The sequence below is a fragment of the Pelobates fuscus genome, chromosome 8 (genome assembly GCF_036172605.1).
Source record: "Pelobates fuscus isolate aPelFus1 chromosome 8, aPelFus1.pri, whole genome shotgun sequence".
Taxonomy (NCBI): Eukaryota; Metazoa; Chordata; class Amphibia; order Anura; family Pelobatidae; genus Pelobates; species Pelobates fuscus.
Genome location: NC_086324.1, coordinates 81,694,545 through 81,716,474, shown reverse-complemented (window position 1 = coordinate 81,716,474; position 21,930 = coordinate 81,694,545). Strand labels below are relative to the sequence as shown.

The following is a 21,930-nucleotide window of genomic DNA, read 5'->3' as shown; positions in this document are numbered from 1 at the left end:
AGTGTGTGTGTGTATATAATGCAGAGTGTGTGTGTATATGAGTGTGTGTGTATACAATGCAGTGTGTGTGTTTGTATGAGTGTGTGTATGTATATGAGTGTGTGTATATAATGCAGTGTGTGTGTGTGTTTGTATGAGTGTGTGTGTGTATATAATGCAGAGTGTGTGTGTGTATGAGTATGTGTATATAATGCAGAGTGTGTGTTTGTATGAGTGTGTGTTTATGTGTTTGTGTGTGTGTGTAGTTTGTGTGAACTGGGTGGGGGGAGGGCATTTTTATTATTAAAAAATTTTTTATTTGAATATTTGAATTTTTTTATTTTAATATTTAAAAAATATTATTTTAGTATTTTTTTTATTTTAATTTTAATAATTTAATTTTTTATTATTATGTAATTTTATTTTCGTCCCCCCTCCCTGCTTGTTAGCTGGCCAGGGAGGGGGGCTCTCATTCCCTGGTGGTCCAGTGGATAGGCTGTGTAGGAGGGTGCTGGCAGAGAGCTCTTCCTTACCTTTCCTGCAGCTCCTGTCAGCTCCCTTCTCTCTCCTCCGGTCCGGTCAGCTCCACTGTAAGTCTTGCGGTCTCTCGCGGTCTCTCGCGGCTCTCGCGAGACTTACAGTGGAGCTGACAGTGGAGCTGACCGGACCGGAGGTGAAAGAACTGAGCTGACAGTAGCTGCAGGAAAGGTAAGGAAGAGCTCTATGCAGCCCCCAACAGGACCGCTGGGCTTTTAATGAGCCCGGCGGTCCTTGTCTGTATTATGGCAATGTAAGTTGCCATAATACAGACATTAACTCGAGTATAAGTCGAGTTGGGGTTTTTCAGCACAAAAAATGTGCTGAAAAACTCGACGTATACTCGAGTATATACGGTAGATTATTATATTTGTATATTTATTTCTCACATAAAGAAATGTTAAAATAGAGATGAGAAATGGAATTTATTAGATAAACTACCAATGAATGCGCAGTCGGGTAGGCGTGTATTCATACCTGCCATTGGCCGAATTAATATAGAGATGACCATTGCACAAGCAGAACCGCCCCCTCGGCACAAAGATGGCCAAAGACAGATCCTCAACTGGCATACAATTCCCATGATGCTTTACCAGCTGGGGATCTACCAATTGCTTATCCTTGCAGGGTTTATGTGTTTAAATGTAAGTATGTTTTTATATTGAGTAGGCGTGTGTAAATGCGGGGGTGTATTTGTATATGTTGGTATTTGAATACAGTGGTGTCTTTAGATGTAGTGTTGGCTTCTCAATGCAGGGGTGGGTTGGTATGCAGTGCTAGTGTTTAATGTTGGGATATATACACATACACTGACATTGGGTATACCCACAGCAGGGAAATAACTAAGTGAAAATTAAAAAGTAGAAAGGGGTTGGGGAGAACAGTGAATACTACCTAAAAATAAACTTAAAGGAACTAATTTCACCTAAACATACTTTCCCAGGCAGAGTGCATGTATACATTATATATATATTTTTTATATAATCTTCCCTCTGCTCCTACACATTTTGGTTGTCAGTTGTATGAAGCCCTTCCCTTGCCGTTTTGACTTGGAGACTTCTGGGAGTAGTGTTGGAGGGTCAGCACGTAGTGGTTCTAGACTCCTGGTAGAACTGGGGATTACCCAGGTTAAACGGCTTGAATTGCCTGCTTTAGATTGTCTGAGTGTATGAATACTTGCGCCAAGTGTGGAGGGGTCACCTCTATTAGTTTAACCCCTTAAGGACACATGACATGTGTGACATGTCATGATTCCCTTTTATTCTAGAAGTTTGGTCCTTAAGGGGTTAATCTGGCTACTGAGAGCCGTGGTGCAGGCGTGACTGACTGGTAGTGGTGTTGGTTCACCACAAATGTACGCCAGAGCTGTATGCACGTTTTTTAACAATCAGGCTTATTATAGAAGCGTGAGGGGCCTGTCTCCTTAAGGTCTGCAGCCGCAGGACCCTCGTGCATTTGGTTGGGGTTCATCCCAGGTGGTGTGCCATGGTAACCCAGAGGACACCCACGTCATAATTATTGGCAGCTTACAAGCATTGCATGCATATCTGGGGGTCACCCCAGGTGGTGTGCCATGAAAAATTACCCAGAGGACACCCATGTTATAAATATTGGCACCTTACAAGCATTGCATGGATATCTGGGGGGTCACCCCAGGTGGTGTGCCATGAAAAATTACCCAGAGGACACCCACGTTCAATATGTACACTAGGTACAGTAAATATACATATATGTATCCCTGTGAAGGGTGCCATACACTCAGTTTCCTTAATGATTCCTTAATGATCCTGCATTCAAATCGCAACCAGCAAGTGGAGTGGTACTGTTTCTTTAATGTAAAACTGACAGGGAGTGTTTAAACATCCATATATGTATGTGGAGATCAGTTTGAGCTGAGCTGATTTACTGTGGAGGCGATCCTGAGAAAGGAAACCAATGCTAAGGTGCAGATCGGTTGGTGTGTCATGAAAAAATTACCCAGAGGACACCCACATTAATTTGTACATATAGGTACAGTAACACAGTATGACCCTGTGCAGGGTACCACAGTGCACTCAGTCTCATTTAATACAGTGCATGCTTTACATCTCCATCCTGGCATGGGAAGCAGTGTGTATATAATGAGACTGGCTGTTCCAAGTAATACTTTAAATTAACCCAATGGGCTGTAGGGCTATGTGGCAAGGCATGAATAACTAAAAAACAGTATAAGCTACATTTGCCCCAGCACCTGGGAGAAAACAATCCTTGGGTTTTACTCAGAAGAATGTGCTGATCGGGTGAATCCCGATCCGCAGAGTGAGCAGGGAAGGCGGCCGTCGTGTATCTCGCGAGCCACGAGATTCAAGATGGCCGCCGCTCACGCTCAAAAGTGCGCAACGGACTCACGGTTGTGTGTCCGTAGCGCGGGAGAAAACAACACACCGACCCGGCCTCCCTCCACCCGTCCCCACACAGTCCCCGCGAGTCTATTAGGCGGGTCCGCGAAGCGAGTGCGGCACGGGCAGCCGTGACGCCCGCGGACCGCAACAGAAGTCAGTACAAGTTTAGGAGACCGTGAATTAAGGTAGTAAAATCAAGTAAAGGGAAGGGGACAGGCATAGGATGGCCAGGAGAAATATATTTAAAATAAAGACAAAAGAATAATTAAGTAATCAATCTAAACTCTAGGTTATACCAGAGAGGTAAAATACTCTGACCTTTGTAGGCTGGGGCAGCAAAGAAAGAGGAAGTGATGTCATAGACAGGGCCTTTTATGGGCATCATAACTTTTTTCTGATTGGTTGTTATGTTTCTATGCTGCTGGAGTTTTCAGTAAAGAAAGATATGCAAATATGAAGCCTCCTGTCATGTGGTAAAATTGGTATAATAAATTAATTTGTTGCATATACATTAATTGACTCTCAACTCTTTTTTCATAAATTCATGTATTTGAGTGCGGTATTGAACTTATTAAAATTAGTCTTTATATAAGCCAGAAAAAAAGAAAAAAAATACCTCTAACTGCTACAGTTCTAAAAACCCTCAGCCATTCCTTTGATTAATTGCTTTAGATATTCCTGCAAGAATTCAGTGAATTCAAGAATATACGCCTGAATATATGTCTTGTATAAAGTCTGGATTCTATAGTTCAAAATATTTTTACCTTTACTATGTTAAAAGAAAAGGGAAGAAAGAAAAAAGAAAAAAGGAGGGGAGGAATTCTAATTCAATTTAAATTCAAATCAAATCAAACTTTTTTCTTTCATATAGCAAAACCTTTTTTTTTTGTATCTTCCTTCCTCCTAATGGCTCATAAAAAGGAGAAAGAGAAGGAAAGAGAGAAAACTCAGCAGACCAGACCAATAAGTAGGTTTTACTCCCCCGAATCCAGTAACTCGGGACAGAAATAACTCCAGGGAACATTCACAGTCCCAGAAGAATTAATTTCAGATACTAAAGAAAATACTAATGAGGGCACGTTATCTACCTCTGAATCTCTGAATCCTGTAATTCAAATTATGTTTACAAATGCTCTGGATAACCTATTTGAGAAAATTAAGATTGCCTTTAAAGCAAATTTATCTGAGCCTAAACAGCCAGTGACGAATATTTCAGAAAGTTTCATTACTCAAGCAAACAGAATTAAAGATCTGAGACAGGAATGCGAATTACTTCAAAAGCAGAATACAACACTAAAAGACACTCTGGCAAAAACGGAAATCAAATTAGCAGACATTGAAGATCGTTCAAGAAGAAGCAATCTGAGAATAAGGGGTATCCCTGAAGTGATTTTAAATGAACATCTTGAAGAATATTGCAGAAAATTTACAGCAGCTTATATCGATGAAGAAAAATTGGGCCACTTTCCATTTGAACGTCTGCATAGACTACCCAAGCCAAAATTGTTAGCACTACATGGGAAACCCAGAGATACTATTATATGCTTTAACAATTTCTACATAAAAGATTTACTGCTCAAAGAATTCAGAAAGAAACCATAACCACAGTTATATAAGGACCTTATGCTTTATCCAGATTTGTCACTAACTACCAGGAACAACAAAAGTAAATTTGATGAAGAGTCTCCCTCTTTGAGAAATAAGAAGATAAGCTCTTACAACTTGGAATTCTGGAGAATTGTTGGAATGGTGTCAAACAGTATTTTTTCACCATTAAGTCACTGAAAGGGAGAGTGGTTAACCCCTTCAGGACGGAGTCAATAGTACACGTTCTGATCAAAACAAAACGTAAACAAAAACTGGAATTTGCGCTATATGTCTGTTCACCCGTAGTTCCCCTCTTTCATATTAAATGCACCCACACTTATTATATATCATTTTGTTCAGGAGAAACAGGGCTTTCATTTCATATCGAATATTTATATATGAAACATAATGTATTATGAATAAAATAAAAAAAACTGTGAGAAATTTTAAATTGTTTTTAAAAAATTGTAGTTCCGCCTCACATTTTAGCTGTAAATGTAATAATACTGTTAGCTTTTACTGCAAAAAATGCACATATTTGTAATCAGTGATGTCTCACGAGTACAACAGTACCCCCCATTAACAGGTTTTATGGTGTTTTGGAAAGTTACAGGGTCAAATATAGAACGTTCCATTTTCAAATTGAGATTTGCCAGATTAGTAATGTTACCTTTGAGACGGTGTGGTAGCCCAGGAATGAGAATTACCCCCATAATGGCATACCATTTGAAAAAGTAGACAAGCCAAGGAATTAAAAGTGGGGTATGTTTAGTCTTTTTAGTAGCCACTTAGTCACAAACACTGGCCAAAGTTAACGTTCATATTTGTTTTTGTGTGAAAAAAGCAAAAAACTAATATTTGGCCAGTGTTTGTGACTAAGTGGCTACTAAGAAAGACTGGACATACCCCACTTGCAATACCTCGGGTTGTCTACTTTTGCAAATGGTATGCCATCATGGGGGTAATTCTCATTCCTGGGCTACCATACACTCTCAAAGGCAACACAACCAATCTGGCAAATTTCAATGTCAAAAAAATGAAATGCAAGCCTTATATGTGACTCTCTAACTTTCCAAAACACCATAAAACCTGTACATGGCGGGTACTGTTATTCTCGGGAGACTTCACTAAACGCAAATATTAGTGTTTTAAAACAGTAAAACATATTACAACAATAATATAGTCCATAAAAGTGCAGTTCGTTTGTAAAAAATGCAAAAACCGTAACTTTTACTTAAAATATCATCGTTGTAATACAATTTACCAGTTTGAAACACTAATATTTGAATTCAGCGAAGTCTCCCAAGTAAAACAGTACCCCCTATGTACAGGTTTTATGGTGTCTTGGAGAGTTACAGGGTCTTAAATTCTCTGCACTTTCTCCCTGTGTTGTCAGGCATGTCAATCAAATTAAATTCTCTGCACTTTCCCCCTGTGTTGTCAGGCATGTCAATCAAATTTTTTTTTGTAAATTCTTTATTTTTGAGTGCATAGAGAAAACATAGTTACAAAAGCATTTGACATGCCCCAACAGCATGTGCTCACTATTTAACAGTTAACATCGGTAAACCGAGGCATGGCATGGGAATACAATGCACATTTTTGTATATTATGACATGAAGGCTAGTTGTAAAAGTAGAGAATTAATCAATATGTAAGTGGTTAGCATGATACACAGAGTATACCTGTTTGATTTTATGTATAGTAAGATGCCTGTCAGGTACATCTGTCTAAGTAATAACAAACTATAGGCTGTCATATGCAAGAAAATCTTAGTAGGTTAAACAAAGTAAGACAGTGTTTCAACAACGTCTGCATGTTAGTTGCATCACTTAATGTAAGATTGCTATGTCTGAAAAAACATGGAGAACAAGAATAAAAAGGTTTCGGTAATAGCCAGCGGTTGTACTTTAACTATACGCTACACGCTTGTAATTGCTGACGTGGTGTGAGTTAACAGGCTACAACTTTAATTCGGCTATGTCTTTATGGAGAGGCGCTGGTTATATAAGCTCGAAATGGGGGCATTATGCCCAGAAGTAACTATATTCTATTTCAAACTACAGAGTGGGAAACTAAAATGCACACATATCACAGAATGGGTATCAGAAACATAAGCTTATTACTGATCAGTGGTAGGTGTGGTGAGACCACTACCCGATGTCTGCTGCTTGTGAGTCTCTGTAATGCGTCCATGTCTGGGGTATGTGCTCTGGCTCCCCGCTCAGCCGATGCCTGTCAGGGGTTCCCCGCAATTTTGGAGCATGGCAGTGCTTGGTAGGTTTCCATGCCCAGACGTTGTTAGCAGAGGCTGACTGCCAAGCAGTTTCTGTAGCTGGAGTGGAGTGAGGCGTTGCGGTCCTTTGGACCCTGGTGCTGCCAGGTAAACTTGTATGTCAATGCTCTCCAGTCGTGCTTTATGCCCCTAGCGGTGTTTCTTGTAGATGTTTGACTTCTGATGTTGATGAAGGGTGCGCCGCTTGGTCCGCCGCCATTTTGAGGCCCGCTGTGCAGTCGGAGATTTCAGGTTCTTTCTCCCTTGTTGGGGCTGCTTTTTGGGTAGCTGGCTCCGCAATTGTGAGGCAGGTGGGTGCATTCTGTTCTCCAGTTTGCGCCAGAAGCTTTCAAGTAGCTTGTCTAGTCTGAGTTGGAGGTCGGGCAGCCGTCGTCCATTGTCAGGGGTGCTCTGTATCGCCATTTTACATGAGCTATCCGTCTCTTGTCGCTGATCAGGCGTGCCTCCAGACCTCACAGCCCGGCTGATGGGTGCCGGGATTTCCCTCACCGGCAGGGGGGGGTTCCGCCGTGCTCTAATGAACCCTGCGGAAGTATAGGAGCCCGAGGGCAGAGGGATCGGCCGCTTCCCTCCCTCCCTCGTGTAGTAGGCCTCCATCTTCCCGCGATCCAGAACCGCCCGACGCCGGTCAAAACTCCGTTCGGATGCTTTTTGTGGGGGTTCATACAAGTGCTGTGGGTATTGCAGTTATCAGTTTTCAAGTAATATCGTAGTTAGGTGGTGTTTTAGGTAGATTTCCCCAGGAGCTCGACCAAGGTGCGCCGGCTGGCTCGGCAGTTAGGCTCCGCCCCCCTGTCAATCAAATTTTAATTAATAAAATCACATAATTATGTTAAAATATTATTTAAATATACATGTAGAATTTTAATATATATGCATTTATAGGTATTTAAATTATACGTGTATACTAATGTAATCTTTTATGTAATTATATGTATTTATCTATATATATATATATATATTTGAGGTTATTTGTATTTTATATATAGATAGATATATATAGAATGTCATTCTAAGTGTATTTTGTTACCAATATATATATATATATATATATATATATATATATATATTAATAACAAAATACAGTTAGAATGAAATTACATATGAATATATAATTTATATTCAATTTTGTTTCAATATTTTATTTATTTATTTTATTATTTTATTTATTAATTATTGTAATTATACGTATATATATATATATATATAATATATGTGTATATATCTATTATATTTATAATATATATATACATATTATATATATGTAACGTCATTCTAAGTGTATTTTAATATTAATATATATACTAATATTAATATTAAAATACACTTTATATGACGTTACATATATATAATATGTATATATATTATATATATAATATATATACATATATTATATATATATAAAAATACTTTGAATTTAATTTTAAACATGTCTAATTTTTTTTTTACACTACCTACCAGCAGGGGGACTGTCTGATATTTTAGACAGTCCCCCTGCTGGCAGATCCACAGCCAGCTATAGGGGGCCATGTGATCGCTCTTTGAGAGTGATCACATGGCCCCCGGGGGCCTCATTTGCAGGGGGAGGGCTGCCCTCCAGAAGAGGATCGCGGCAGAGGTGAGTAGATCTCACTTCCTGGGGGCTTAAGCCGTTACAGCGCTCTATGCCGCCGCAACGGCTTTAAAGCCCTTTAAAGCCAGGACGGCATAGAACGCTGTAACGGCATTAAGGGGTTAAAGAAAGGTATTTTTGTTTTTTATTTTTGTTTATTTTTATTATTTTTTTTTATTTTTTCTCTCTTTCTCTATGTGTTCCTTGCTCCCTCCCTTCTCCTCTCCTCCTTCTACTTTCTCTCTATTGTCTGGAATAGTTAATTGGTATTTTGTAATCTTAAAACTTAGATATGTATTGAAAGATAATAGAGGCAAAGAGTATATGTATATAGAGAAGGCCGAACTATCAAATGTGAATTAATTAATATCCTCTTTATTTCTCCCCTCTGTGAGACTCGATTGAAGCTCAAAGGCCTAGTTTGAAAATTTAGGCTGACTAAGGTATGTGAACTAAATCTTCTAAAATTGCAGTTATACAGGGATAAACAGGATCTAGGATACAGGAATTTACTTTTAAAAATTTAGATGTATTATCTTATGTTCTGGGAGAGCTGGGGAAAATAGGGATAACGGAGTAACCCTTGATCAGTTAAATCATGTAAGATTTTCACAGAGGGAATTAAGGATCAGAATACCGTAATTAAAAAGTTATTACACTTAGTAGAACTTAATGAAAATTTTTGAATATTATTTTTTATTTATGTACTTATGTTTTTAATTTTTTTTCTTCTCATGGGAAGTGGTAAAATAAAAGAATTGACTTAAATTGTAGCTGCACAGAGTCCTAGAAGGGATGCGAGTCACGTACAATGGATTTAAGAAGAGGGTATTGTAGCCTATAGAGATAGAATAAATCACTATATGATGGAATCACTAATGAGATGGTTATTGTTGGCAATTGAAAGGATTAAATTAATAATTAAATATTTGCAAATAACACAATACATAAATTAAACAATCAAATTTTTTGGATCGGGATTACATCACAAATTTAAAAGAAAAAAAAGGATCATAGAGATCTTTGTTTTCACGTAACATGAATAATAAATGTAATTAAAATATTTGAAACTTTATATTTAGGCTCACTACTGGAGAAGGATCTAGTTTACACTGATTCTTAAAGGAATACTTAATTCTTAATCAGGCAGGATACATGAAATTACACAAAGAGGGAGATGAGGGGGGAAGGGTAAAATAATTGTCAAAGAATTTGATAATTTTCAACCCTGAAAGATAACATCTAATAAAAATGTATTCACAAAGGTAAAGGTAACGAGAGAAAAATAAAGAGCAAGAAGGGAAAGAAAAGAAAAAAGAGAAAAATAAACTTACCCTTAGATATCTGTTATGTGGAATTTTTAATGTATGAGGGGGAATATACATATATCTGTTCTTTATCTTACATTTTTTTTCTTCAAAATATTTAGGTATAATTGTACATTTCTGTTAGAACTTGAAGTTATATTTTTTAGATACTGAATTGGTGGATTGTAAACTAAAGGCAACAATGAGGTAATAAGTATAAGAACTATTTTATAATCCCCCAATTATAATTATAATCATTATCAATATTTTCAACTTTTTTTTTTCTCTCTCTCAATTATAAATTGTATAGAGTTCAGAAATCAATGTTTTATAGCAGACGAGATGGTGGATCTTAAATACTGGGATCCATCACTAAACTTTTGAAGGCCAAATTGTATGAATTTGAGTTCCTTCTACAGATGGAAAAAGGCGCTAAAAAGACACATGTTTGTACTCTGTGTTTTTAGTTTCAGAGTAATCTGCTTTCTGGGATGCTAAGTGCAAAGTTCCCAGATAGTTGGTATGAATGTATGATATTTAAGGTGTTGTTAAAAAAATTGTTTTTATGGAGTCTTGGATTAAATGGACAGAGAACTTTTTTCTTATATGGCTGCTGTCACAGTGAGCATCATGGGGACAGAGGTTGGTCGTTATGAGCATTACATTTGTGACCATTAATACAAAGGTGTTGAATTCACCTCAGAAGAGGGCGTCTCTTTATGACATGCTTGATAGGGAAAAAATCAGTATCTGTTTCGCTCAGGAAACTCATTGGGATAGTAAGGGATCTGATTTTTGAAGATATAAGAAATTTCCGGTGATATATGATGCAGGTTTGAAAGATAGTAAAAAAAAGGGGTAGTGATAATTATATCTAAAGATCTGAAATTTTAATATATTTTCCATGAGCCAGACTATATGTATGTTACCCTTATCTGTAAATTAGACAATGGGATTTATACGCTCACAAACTTCTACACTCCAAATGATTTCCCTGTTAAGTTTTTGGGCTCATTCTTTGAAAAAAATTGAGAAATATTCAAAGGGAGTATTAATTATGGGAGGTGACATGAACGTTGTCATCGATATCAGTTTACATAAAAAGAAAGGGTAATAATGTAAATAGAAGAACAAGACTCAAAAATTAACCAGCTGTCTAGTTAAATACAACTTATATGATATCTGGAGGACTCAACACCCAACTGAGAGAGATTTTACTTTTCTATTTAAATAGACACCTATCATATTCTTGGATTGATACCATCTTTACAAAGTCTGCAAATTTTGGAAAATGTATTTCTTCGAATATAGGCAATATCCCATGGTCCGACCATGTTCCTGTTTTCTGCATTTTTAAAAATGATTCTAATTACAGAGCAAGATCTGATTGGAGAATTAATGAATTGAATTTGATTTCAGACACAGCTAAACAAGAACTATGTAAAGAAATACAACAACTTTTTCAATGTAATGATAACAATGAGGTTGCAGACCCAAAATTATGGAGCGCTTTAAAATGTACAATCAGGGGATATTTAATTAAAATGGATGCATACATTAGAATAACAAAAGGGAAGCCTATCTCAGACTTATATTTAAAGTAAGCAAATTTAGAAATAGTAAATAAACTGAATCCCAACCCCATCACTGTGGAAAAAATAAATAATGTCCCAAAAAAAGATTAAAGGGAAATTGAATCAAAAGCTGGAAAGGCTCATATATAGTTCTAGACAGAAATTGTATTATTCAAGCAATAGAGTGGAGAAAACTCTCACTAATAAACGTAAGCAAAAATAAAAAAGATCAAGGATTCAGCGCATTGTTGTGGGTGGGAAGGTTATTTTAGAACTATCTAAAACTGAAGAAGCTTTTAAGAACTACTACCAGTCACTATATAATCTCAAACAGAGACAGATTTCCAAGATTGCACTGAAAGATTTTTTGTCCAAAATAAAATTGCCTAGGATTACTGACCAGGCTCGAGATTTTCTTAATAAACATTTTTTGTTGAAAGAAGTAAGTGTTGGGGATAAAACCAGCTATACACAAAGACTTGATGAATACTGGCTGAGCCCCTCCCTCTTAGGAAACAGGATCCTGGAAATCAGTTAAGAAGACAGAGACGTGTTCAATAACCAATTCAAATTGTATTCATACGTCAGTTATATTTATACCCCGTTTTTATAGCAGGATGGGAGAGGGAAAAATTAGCATATGAGCGTGACTATGATGACAATGACATAGATTGTTTTTCACTAGTTATAAGCAGCTGTTTCTTGTTATAGCGCACATATATTTGATAAAAAACAGATATTTACAAATACCAAAATCTTGGACAATTAACAAGAACATTTCGAAATCAGTACTTTTCCTGTAACTAGGATTTTAGATACATTTATTTCCAAGAATCGTAGATACAATTCCAAATTTATTCTTGGTTCAATTTAACCCTTATATGAACAGCTAGGATAGATATTGAAATGGATATCCGTACAGTAAGGGACCCAATTTAAAAATTAAAAACTGGGAAAGCACCGGGTCCTGATGGATACACTGCGTTATTCTATAAAATTGCGGGCCCCGTAATTTCCCCGTTGCTGATCGGGCTATTTAATTTTTTTGGAGAAAGAGGGAACATATCGGACAAGCTGTTACAGGCTTCTATCTGCCCAAACCCGAAAATAAGGAAAGATTCCACTATTTTAGAAAACTACAGACTAATATCACTAATTAATTTAGACATTAAAATATTTTAAAACATTTTGGCTGAAAGATTAAAAAATATAATAGCAAAAATAATTTATCCGGATCAGTCTGGATTTATTCCAAGAAGAACAGGGGAAGATAATTCTCGCAAAATAATAGACTTAATCTCGGCGATACAGGCAAAAGCTGTCCCATCTGTCTTCTTGGCGTTAGATGCCAAGAAGGCCTTTGATAGGGTAAGCTGGAATTTTTGTCTGAGACTTTGAACTCCTTTGGGATTCAAGGTCTATTTAAGGCTAGCTCTATAGCTTTATGTAGTAATCTCAGTGCTAAGGTTACAGGACCAGCTCTCAATTCGAAATGTTTTAGCTTACATAATGGAAAGGGTTGCCCTCTCTCCTCTTTACTGTATGCAATTTCTATCGAACCCCTGGCAGCTCTGATAAGATCAACAGAAGCAATTAAGGGTATTGCAATTAATAATAAAAAAAAAATGTAAGTTACATTATACGCTAATGATGTCATACTAACTCTTACATCTCCTGAAACTTCTATTCCTGCACGGTTATCAATAATAGCTTTCTCTCTAATTATAATTTAAATTTATCTAAAACTCAAGTAATATCAACTGGATTGACTTTATCTCAAAAACAAATTCTGCTAGATAGGTATAAATTCAAATGGAATAAAAATTGGATTGAATACTTAGGTATTAGTATCTTATTCAATCTTAATCAAATCATTCAGGATAATTATAAAGGGTTACTAGAGGATCTAGATCAACAGATACATAAGTTAAAAAAGTATGAGTTTTCTTGGCTGGGTCAGACTAACATGGTAAAGGCTTTTCTGGTCCCTAAAATATTTTTTTTGTTCAGAATGATACCAATGCGGGTCGCAGGGAATATTTTAGATAAAATAAACAAACTTTGGGGTGAAGGGTGAAAAATCTCAAATCACTCAAAAGACCATAAAGAGAGATGGTACCCAATTGGGCCTAAATTTCCCTGATATAGGATTGCTCCATGATACTACGATGTTAACTCATATACTATCTGGAGCAATCGAAAACAACTGGAGTAAGGGATGGTTTCATTGTGAGAAATTCTACTTAAAAGGTAAAAATCCATTTGACTTACTATGGGTTAAACCTTCGCTTATAAAAGCCTTAAACTTGAAAAATATAATCTTGAGAGATGCAGTCAAAACAGGGGCAAAGGTCAGAGAGAGGTTGGGTATAAAGTACATATTTACCTCATCCACACCATTAAAGGTGCTTAATCTGTATATACAAGATTTAGATTTAAATGGATGGATAGAGAGGAATATAAATACTTTTGCAGATATTCAGTCTAATATGGGCATAAGAACATTTAGCCAGCTGAAGGAAGATTATAACCTAATAGGTTGGGACGTTTTTCGCTATTTGAGGATTAAAAACTTTTTCAAACATAACATAACTGACTCAACTATTTTTGACGGTTTTATTAAGAAACAACATAGGAATACATTAATCTCCATAGTAAAGAATTGATTTATAATTAATTAGAACTCCACTCTAATTATTTCTATAGGAAAATGGGAACGAGATTTTGATAAAGAATTCTCTTTTCAGACTTGGTGTAAAACCTGGCTGGAGGTAAACAAATCAGTACATTCCATCAATTTACAGGAATCTTTCTATAAATTAATTCACAGATGGTATCTTGATCCCCAAAGAATAAGTACACTTGATAAACTTACTATCAATTTATGTTGGAGGTGCAATCAGCCTTCAGGCACTCTTTTCCATATCTGGTAGGAATGACCAAAATTGTATAAGATTAAAAATGAAACTGAGGGAATCATATAAAAAACCCTTCAAAGTAAATTCGTACTGAACTCTTGTGTCTGGTTATTTCATTTAGAACTACCTAGGTCAGATAAACACACTAGATATCTAATAATTCATATCTTATTGGCAATTAAGAAATGTATAGCCAGAGAATGGCGTAGAGTAAACCCTCAAGAATGGTCACAAATAATAAGTCAGATCTCACACCATGGGATAATGGAATATTACTTTTATGTGAGGAATAGTAATTTAACCTCATATTATAAAATTTGGTCGCCATGGTATAAACTTTTCTTAAATAACTAGTCCCTCGTGGGTATGATGCTCACCGTGACAAGTAACGTTTTGTTAAAATGGATGTTACAGGACACTCTGTCATTGTATATAGAGGGGAAGGGGGAAGGCATAGGATGGAAGGTCCCACTAAGCAATACTCCCATAACCCAAATTATGTTATGTGTAAAATGATCCTTAATGCTCCAATACTATTGAAATATATGTTTGAACAAAGCACGTTTGTATGTATGTATGTATTGAAGAATGAATGGAGGAGAAGAATGTTAAAAATTACAATTCTTTGATTACAATCAGGGATACATTTATATCTGGAAGCCTTAATGGCAACTAAAGGTTGGGCACTGTTGAAAGAATTTCGGACTGAAATGTAATCTTTTGTGAGCTGTATTTTGTATTTAACAAACTTCTCAAATAGAATGGGGATTTTTTTTATTATACATGTATTTAAGAAAACACTTAAATTATATATTAAAAAAAAGAAAACAAATGAAAACAAAAACCCACTGAGATCTCCTATACAGTATATCCCTCACTCAGTACATCCCCCGTACAATTAATGTCGGTATATACAAAAAATGGGACTTGAGAAGAAAATACTGAAGAAAAAAGAACACAAAATCTACCATATCATTAAAGTGAGAAAAATTGCAATAGATGCCAAGGTTGAAACTTATCTATTAATTTAGAAAGTAATTACAAAAAGTGCCTAAGTAAAACTTAACTTTTAATATGTCCAATTTTAAAATAAAATAAAATGATTGAATAGAATAAAGCAAGGTGTTCAGTCCTTTTGTATCTAACAGTAGATACTATTGTAGCGGGGAAACAGTGAATTAATCTAGATTAACAATAAGCAAGTAGGTATGCTATTATTTAAACACTGTAATGCTTAAGGCAGAGTCAAGGCTTAGAGAGAGGGGGAAAGGAGGTGCAAATTGGCTAGCTCCCACAACTGGTAAGAATCTAATGTGCCTTCGTGGGCACACCCCTTTAAACAAAACCTGCTCTGATACTAAAGCCACCCGTCACTTTTCCAAGTTAAAAAAGCAAGATAAGTAAGTGGTAGCAAGAACTGAACATCCACACACAGGATGCCTGTACACGGAATAAAAGTTCAGTTGTTGCGAGATTGCAGCGGTGAGTATTAACACCCCTCTGATGAGCAACTCTGGCGAAATACGCGCGTCAGGGGCTCAGGACGCCTACCCAGCATATCCTAGGTGTTAATAAACACCGCTGCAATCTCGCAACAACTGAACTTTTATTCCGTGTACAGTGTGTTTGCAGCTTGTGCTTTGTGTACATGTTGAATAGGTTTCATTTAGTAATGGTTTGTGCTTTATTTCACATGATATAGGTGTATAGTTGAGAATGTATTTGCACTTGATTGTATTAATTGTATTTAGGCGATATAGTAATATTGTATAATATTGGGAGCAATATTGTATAATGTCTATATGTATTACTGGGCCCTTAAAGTAATGATTGAGGGATTATTTTTTATATATTAGTAGTATTCTTTTATTATGTGGACAGCTATAAGTTTTACAGAGTTGCATTCTCAAGTCTATTAGATTTTTATTCATCGCTACTGTATTTCTGCTGAAAGGCCAACTATGTTTCATTGTCTTTGTATGTACACTGTACAATGATAATAAGGTTGAATCTAATCTAATCTAATCTATTGAGGAAAAAAAAACTTAAATTTGGGTTTCCCCATCTATGAACAGGCAACACATTTGTACTAAATACAGATTAGGGGAATAGAACCACGAACGCACGCACACACACATACACACACACTCTATCTTGAAAGACTACTTAAATTACCTTTTTTAGTATGTAAATATAGGGATTTAATTTTTCTATAACCTGCTCCCTTAATCTGTATTTTGCATATATTTTGGTCTTTACAGCAGCACCACTGCAGGAAAATGCATGTTCAGGGTGTGACCCCCCCCCCCTCTTCCCCCCAATCTCCCTTTTTTCTACTGACTGGCTTACTGTCTCTTAATGCACAATCCTTTATATATTTCTAATATAAAAGAATAAGAGAATGCATGGTAACCCACCTTCGTCTGGAGTTATCTGCAGCTGTACTCCAACTTTGTTGATAATACAATATTTAAAATTATGATTTAAATACAGCTTTAGTTTAATGCTAACTTTATTGCCAGTAGTTTATCAGTAACACTAACAAGAATTTACAATTTTGAATCAATAATTTGTGCAATATATTTTCTTGGGGATCTCTGGGTGCTTTTGATTGTATCAATAGATATTCATTGAACAAGATTGCCAGACCCAGTTATTTATTGCCCACCTATCAACCATCTGCAGCACAGGACCATACTTTATTTCTGCCATATATGAAATGATTTAGATTTCAAAAGTTTTTATTGTGAAAGTGATTAAAATAATTTTTTAAAAAGATGCTAAATACTTGGCAGTTCATCTTTTTGGGTCATTGTTGCTTGCACTTCCATTGGCTTTAGTAATACTTTTAGTAGTAGTTAATTGAATATAGAATAAGAAATATGAAGAGCACATGAAAGCAGTATGGTCATCCACACTGAAGTTATGGACACTGCATTATCTTCAAGGTAGTTTTCATTAATGTAGTCAATGATGCCCATTAGAGCATCCATAGTCTCTTCACATGTAGGCTCAATCTGGTCCGGTGGAAGTTCAAACCCATAATCTCCTTCATCTCTTAGTTCAAAGGTGTAAGACAAATTTATTTTGAGGTCAGTGACCCAGTCTGAAGAAGACCCAGAAAGAGTATCTATAAGGCAAAATTTAATGAAGTTATGATTAAATGTTACTTATAGGATATTGTGCATTCATTCATGTATCTTTGACTCATTTTAACATGGAGCTGATCTTTTTTCCCACGATTATAATCTTGTATGTTTTGGTGTATGGCTAATCAGGATACCAAAGTCCAACCCCATTATGGGATAAGTAGAGATCGGAAAGGACATGGCAACCAAAAAAATCAAAGCCAAAAGGATTTTCATTATTTTTTTCAATGTTATGGACCATGAGGTTGACTGTTTTTTCTGAAGCTTTAATCTGAAGCTTAGAATCACATTAATGTAAAAGACCTACATATTTTCTCTTGCATGTTTTACTTTTTTTGTGCAATACATATTGGTTTTATTACTAAAAACACAAGTTTATTTTTATATAATTTAATTTTAGAGCAAAACACAAGCATCAATGAAATCTATTAAAGAAGTTCGTAAACATTTAAACAAACCATTGAAGTAGTGGTTGTTATCCCCTGGTTGGAAATTGAGTTTCCATGCTACTAGATTTGGTCCCCATGGGTTGATGACATATCCTATTTATCAGGAGATTGGTCCCACAACAATTTGTTTTCTGTAGTGGTGCTTCCTTTTCTAATGAAGTGGACATCCTATGAAATATCTATACTAATCTTACATTAGAAGAATGGGTCATTAAACTAACTGTCCAATTAAAGGCTGTGCCACCAGGTGTATGCCATGGGCACAATTATAGTTCCTGGCAAATGTTAGGATTGTATTTAAGTAATACATTGTATTTAAGTAATACATTGATAATCATGTGGGAAAGACATATAGCATGGATAAGCATGTCGGAAATGTAATAAAATTATTCAATACTATCTACATCAACATAACATAGTTAGGATGTGTTGGTCCATTTTTTACAAAAAGGGGTGCTTTTGGATATTGTGAAATTGAAATTCCCCACTCCTCAAAACTCACACTTTTGCGTGTTATTTTTTCTGAGATGATAAACTTAAACACTAATTATTGATTTATATTCTGTTGCATTGTGAGATTCTGGGGTAGACATGTAGACATATTCCCCTCCTGGGCTGAACATTAAACACAGTGTATTAAAAAGATAGACTGAAATGGGTTCTCACTCAGCATAGAATAAAGTGACCCTTTATATAAAATATGGATTCTCAGGAATGGCTAATTTTACCTCTTCACTACTGAGTTCCTCAGTTAAAATAATCAGAAATGGTTTTGGCACATGGGATTCACAACTTGCACAGCTTTCAAGTTGCAGTTTCATAAATACCTTATTCGTTCAGGGATACCTCCGAAAATAAATTTGGTATAATTTCAAATGTTATGTTACAATCTCACCTAACAAACTGATTGTATTATTTCTATATCATGCATTAATAATGCATTCTCCTGATGTCCTGATTTAATGACTTGTATAGTAGGCAAGTGTTCTGACAAGAATTCCTCCCTAAAACTTGCAGTTATTTACATGACTGCCTTCCTATCACCTATGTTATGCAGGAGTTGCATGGTCCATTATGTACTGGCATTGCCCCACTTTCATGCTCAGGAGTAATAATGCATAGTAATTCTTTCTGTATGGCTTGTTATGTGTTCAAGAGAAGCTGTCTATAAAGAATTTACAGATTCTTATGTGTTACAAAAGGATCTGATCTCTTGTTTGAATAATGATTAAGAATATTTATATACATAGGCACACTGTACTTACATAATGTTGCGGATGCCCGTCCTTGTATGTAATAAGAGTTGTATCTTTCCATAATCTTTTCAACAGCTATTTTTGCAACTTTTTCCTACAAAAAAAGTTTTAGTTCAATAGACTTTAAGAACCTTTTACTATGCATCACCTCCTGCTCTATGTCATAAAAATATGTAGGTATATCTCTAGGTAAAAGTTTGGAAGTAACAATCTTTAGAGGGGAACTATTTCTAACACAAGAAAAACGTTTTTTACTTAAGAAAAACTAAGGAAACCAATTCATATAGGTTTGCATTTCAATAAAAAAAATAATTGCCAAGTATTTATGTTAAGTAGTCTTTAACTTATTTGTTTGGCTCTAATATTGTAGTAGTGTGTTGCATTGTAGTGCTTAGAACAACTGGATTTGCAGCTGCAATGCAGAGCAAAACAACAGACGTCTTATATATGTATTTGAAAAATTACTTAACGTGTGAAGAACATGTATTTGACATTTCTGAAATAATTTAAAGAAGCTAGGGTTTGTACAGATAACTTTAGTTAAGTTGTGTACATGTGTATTGTTGCTGTCAAAATAATCTGGATAATGCAAATCCTGTGTATATGCAGCAAGCACAGGCATATAACTATATATTGCATTTAAAGGGCACAGGTGATCGCCAGCTAAGTGTGTCCATTTTTCATTAAATGTATATGTCAAAATTAGACTTGTGCATTCAGTTTGTGCATTTATCCAATTTGTGGGTGATTGGCAAGTCCTCTGTATTACGTAACTCTGAAGAGCTTTAGGGATGTATGAGATAGACAATGGACTAGCATGCACAGGTTTTTGTGATTCGGAGATTTGTCCAAGACGTCAAGAAAAAAATAGATGATCAATGGAAAAGAATATTGATGGTTAGGGAACAACCTCTAAATGTTGATTTTATTCACAGATCAAGCTAGAAGTGCCCAATAGAGACCAATAGAGGGGGGGAAAGGATGAATAGTAGTTTTTCTCTCCTTTGGTTACTTTTCTTCTTGATCTCTGAATCAAATGGCAATAAAATTAGCAAGTATACTGAAAAATCTATACACAACATTTATATTATACAGTACACGGAATGGCCAGTTTTCATGCCTTTTTGGTTGGTCTGAATTGTTTTCCTGCATGTTTTGCATTGACAATATTCAGATGAGCCGAATCACTACATGGATGACTATCAGACTAATCAAACTAAATCTTCATCAAAGTGATTCAGCTGAAACTAATTTATCTGCTATTTAGAAGTTTAATAGAAATCTACATTAATTTTGAGAGAACAGCCATGCTTGTAACTAGTGACTACTTGCCAACTCATCATTGTTCTCGGATATATTATACGTGTAGCCATATGCATATAGGATCAGCTGCCCATAGGAGTGAATGTTTAAATAGCACAGAATCTCAGTTTTATGTTCTTCAACAAGGGCGACCAAAGCTTGAGTTTCCATTTCTGAAGCAGGGGATGGACCACAATAGATAAAGCTTTCGCAGACTGAATCGGCTCCAGTACCTGAAAAACAAATGAGGAAAAAAGAAAACGTAATAAGACAATAGTTTGTGTTACATAAACTAAAATAACATCTAAAAAGAAGGTAAGTGCTGAAACATTCTAAAAAAAACATAGGATAGGGCCATGGGACTAGTGTACTGTTGTGGTTATGGTGCTTAGACTGATCCTTTAACACCAGGGTCAAGACCCACATTTTTCCCCCAATATTTTTATTTCACTGAGTTCCCGTTGGGTGGAAAGAACACATCATCTTTGTCAGGCCTTTTAGTAACAGACCACGGATACTTTTCTGTAATACATGATCTACTTCAGAATGATGTACTTAAAACAGTATAGCCTATAACAGATCTTGTACTGAGGAATACAGACAATTATTCCTGAATAAGATTGTTACTTTAGAATTGTCCGCGAACAGTATCTAGAAAGTTTATCTGCGTTTCAGGCTGGCTGCACGTGTGTGCGTGGTGAGATGGTTGAGCGCAATTACACGTATTGTGTTTCGCCCGTCGCTTGCGCATGCGCGCTCATAGCAGAAAAAGTGCGCAAAATTTATAGATATAAATTACTGGAATACAGAAGATTACTAAGCTCTTGAAAAAGTCTATGAAGAAAAAACACATCGAGTGGCAACCGTGATAGCTGTTCCTAAAGGATTTGCACAGCCTTTACCTCCACTAAAGAAACTTTGTATGGACCCTCAAATACAAACTGGAAATCTGAGGAAGTGAGACTATTGATGTCAAGAGGTACCATAGGCTACACCAGGGAACTTAGCCCACATAGTGGCTTACAAGCTCTTTTGCACAATTTAGGAGTATTTCTAATTGTGCCATGTTTTTTGTGAGTGTGATTTTAACCATTTTATGAAATTATTTGTTGTTAATAAATTACTATACTATGTATATTTTTTTCTTTTTCTCCTATATATGGATTTATCATCCGAGTGGTAATTATTGTCACACCTTTGTGATTGTGGCACCCTATTTTTTTCTGTATATCCTGTGTGATTATATTTGAACACTTTTGTATTGGGGGATTTGGGAGTGATCCCTACATAGAGGCTTGCCTGCACGTTCTGTTTCCGTCTACATGTTCTTTTTTCTTTGAAATATATATTTGCAAAATTGGTTGCCATCCAATGTATGTAATCTGGATACCCATTAAAAAAGTTAGAAACTACTGTTTTATTTTATGTTCCTTGAGTGAGATGCTTTTATATGGCATGTTTATTCTGTGCATATGTCAATTGATGGAGATCATAATATATATTCACAATATTATACCAGATTGTAATAAACTGGTGATAACACATTTTAGGCAAAAATGTTGAAAACAATTTGAAAGAATTCC

At 35.8% G+C, this 21,930-nt stretch overlaps 2 protein-coding genes across 2 annotated transcripts in view; both read right to left on the bottom strand.

Moving 5' to 3' along the window:
- Positions 1-21,930, bottom strand: part of LOC134570823 (carboxypeptidase O-like) — a 467,541-nt gene that overhangs the window by 163,521 nt on the left and 282,090 nt on the right. The gene's annotated exons all lie outside the window — the stretch shown is intronic.
- The window catches only part of LOC134571267 (carboxypeptidase O-like), a 65,587-nt gene continuing 60,706 nt past the window's right edge, over positions 17,050-21,930 (bottom strand). Inside the window, exons 9-11 of the mRNA XM_063429439.1 lie at positions 20,371-20,580; positions 19,055-19,132; positions 17,050-17,321 (exon numbers count right to left, since the gene is read on the bottom strand). Coding sequence (XP_063285509.1) covers positions 17,050-17,321; positions 19,055-19,132; positions 20,371-20,580 — 560 coding nt within the window. The remainder of the gene's footprint in view (positions 17,322-19,054; positions 19,133-20,370; positions 20,581-21,930) is intronic.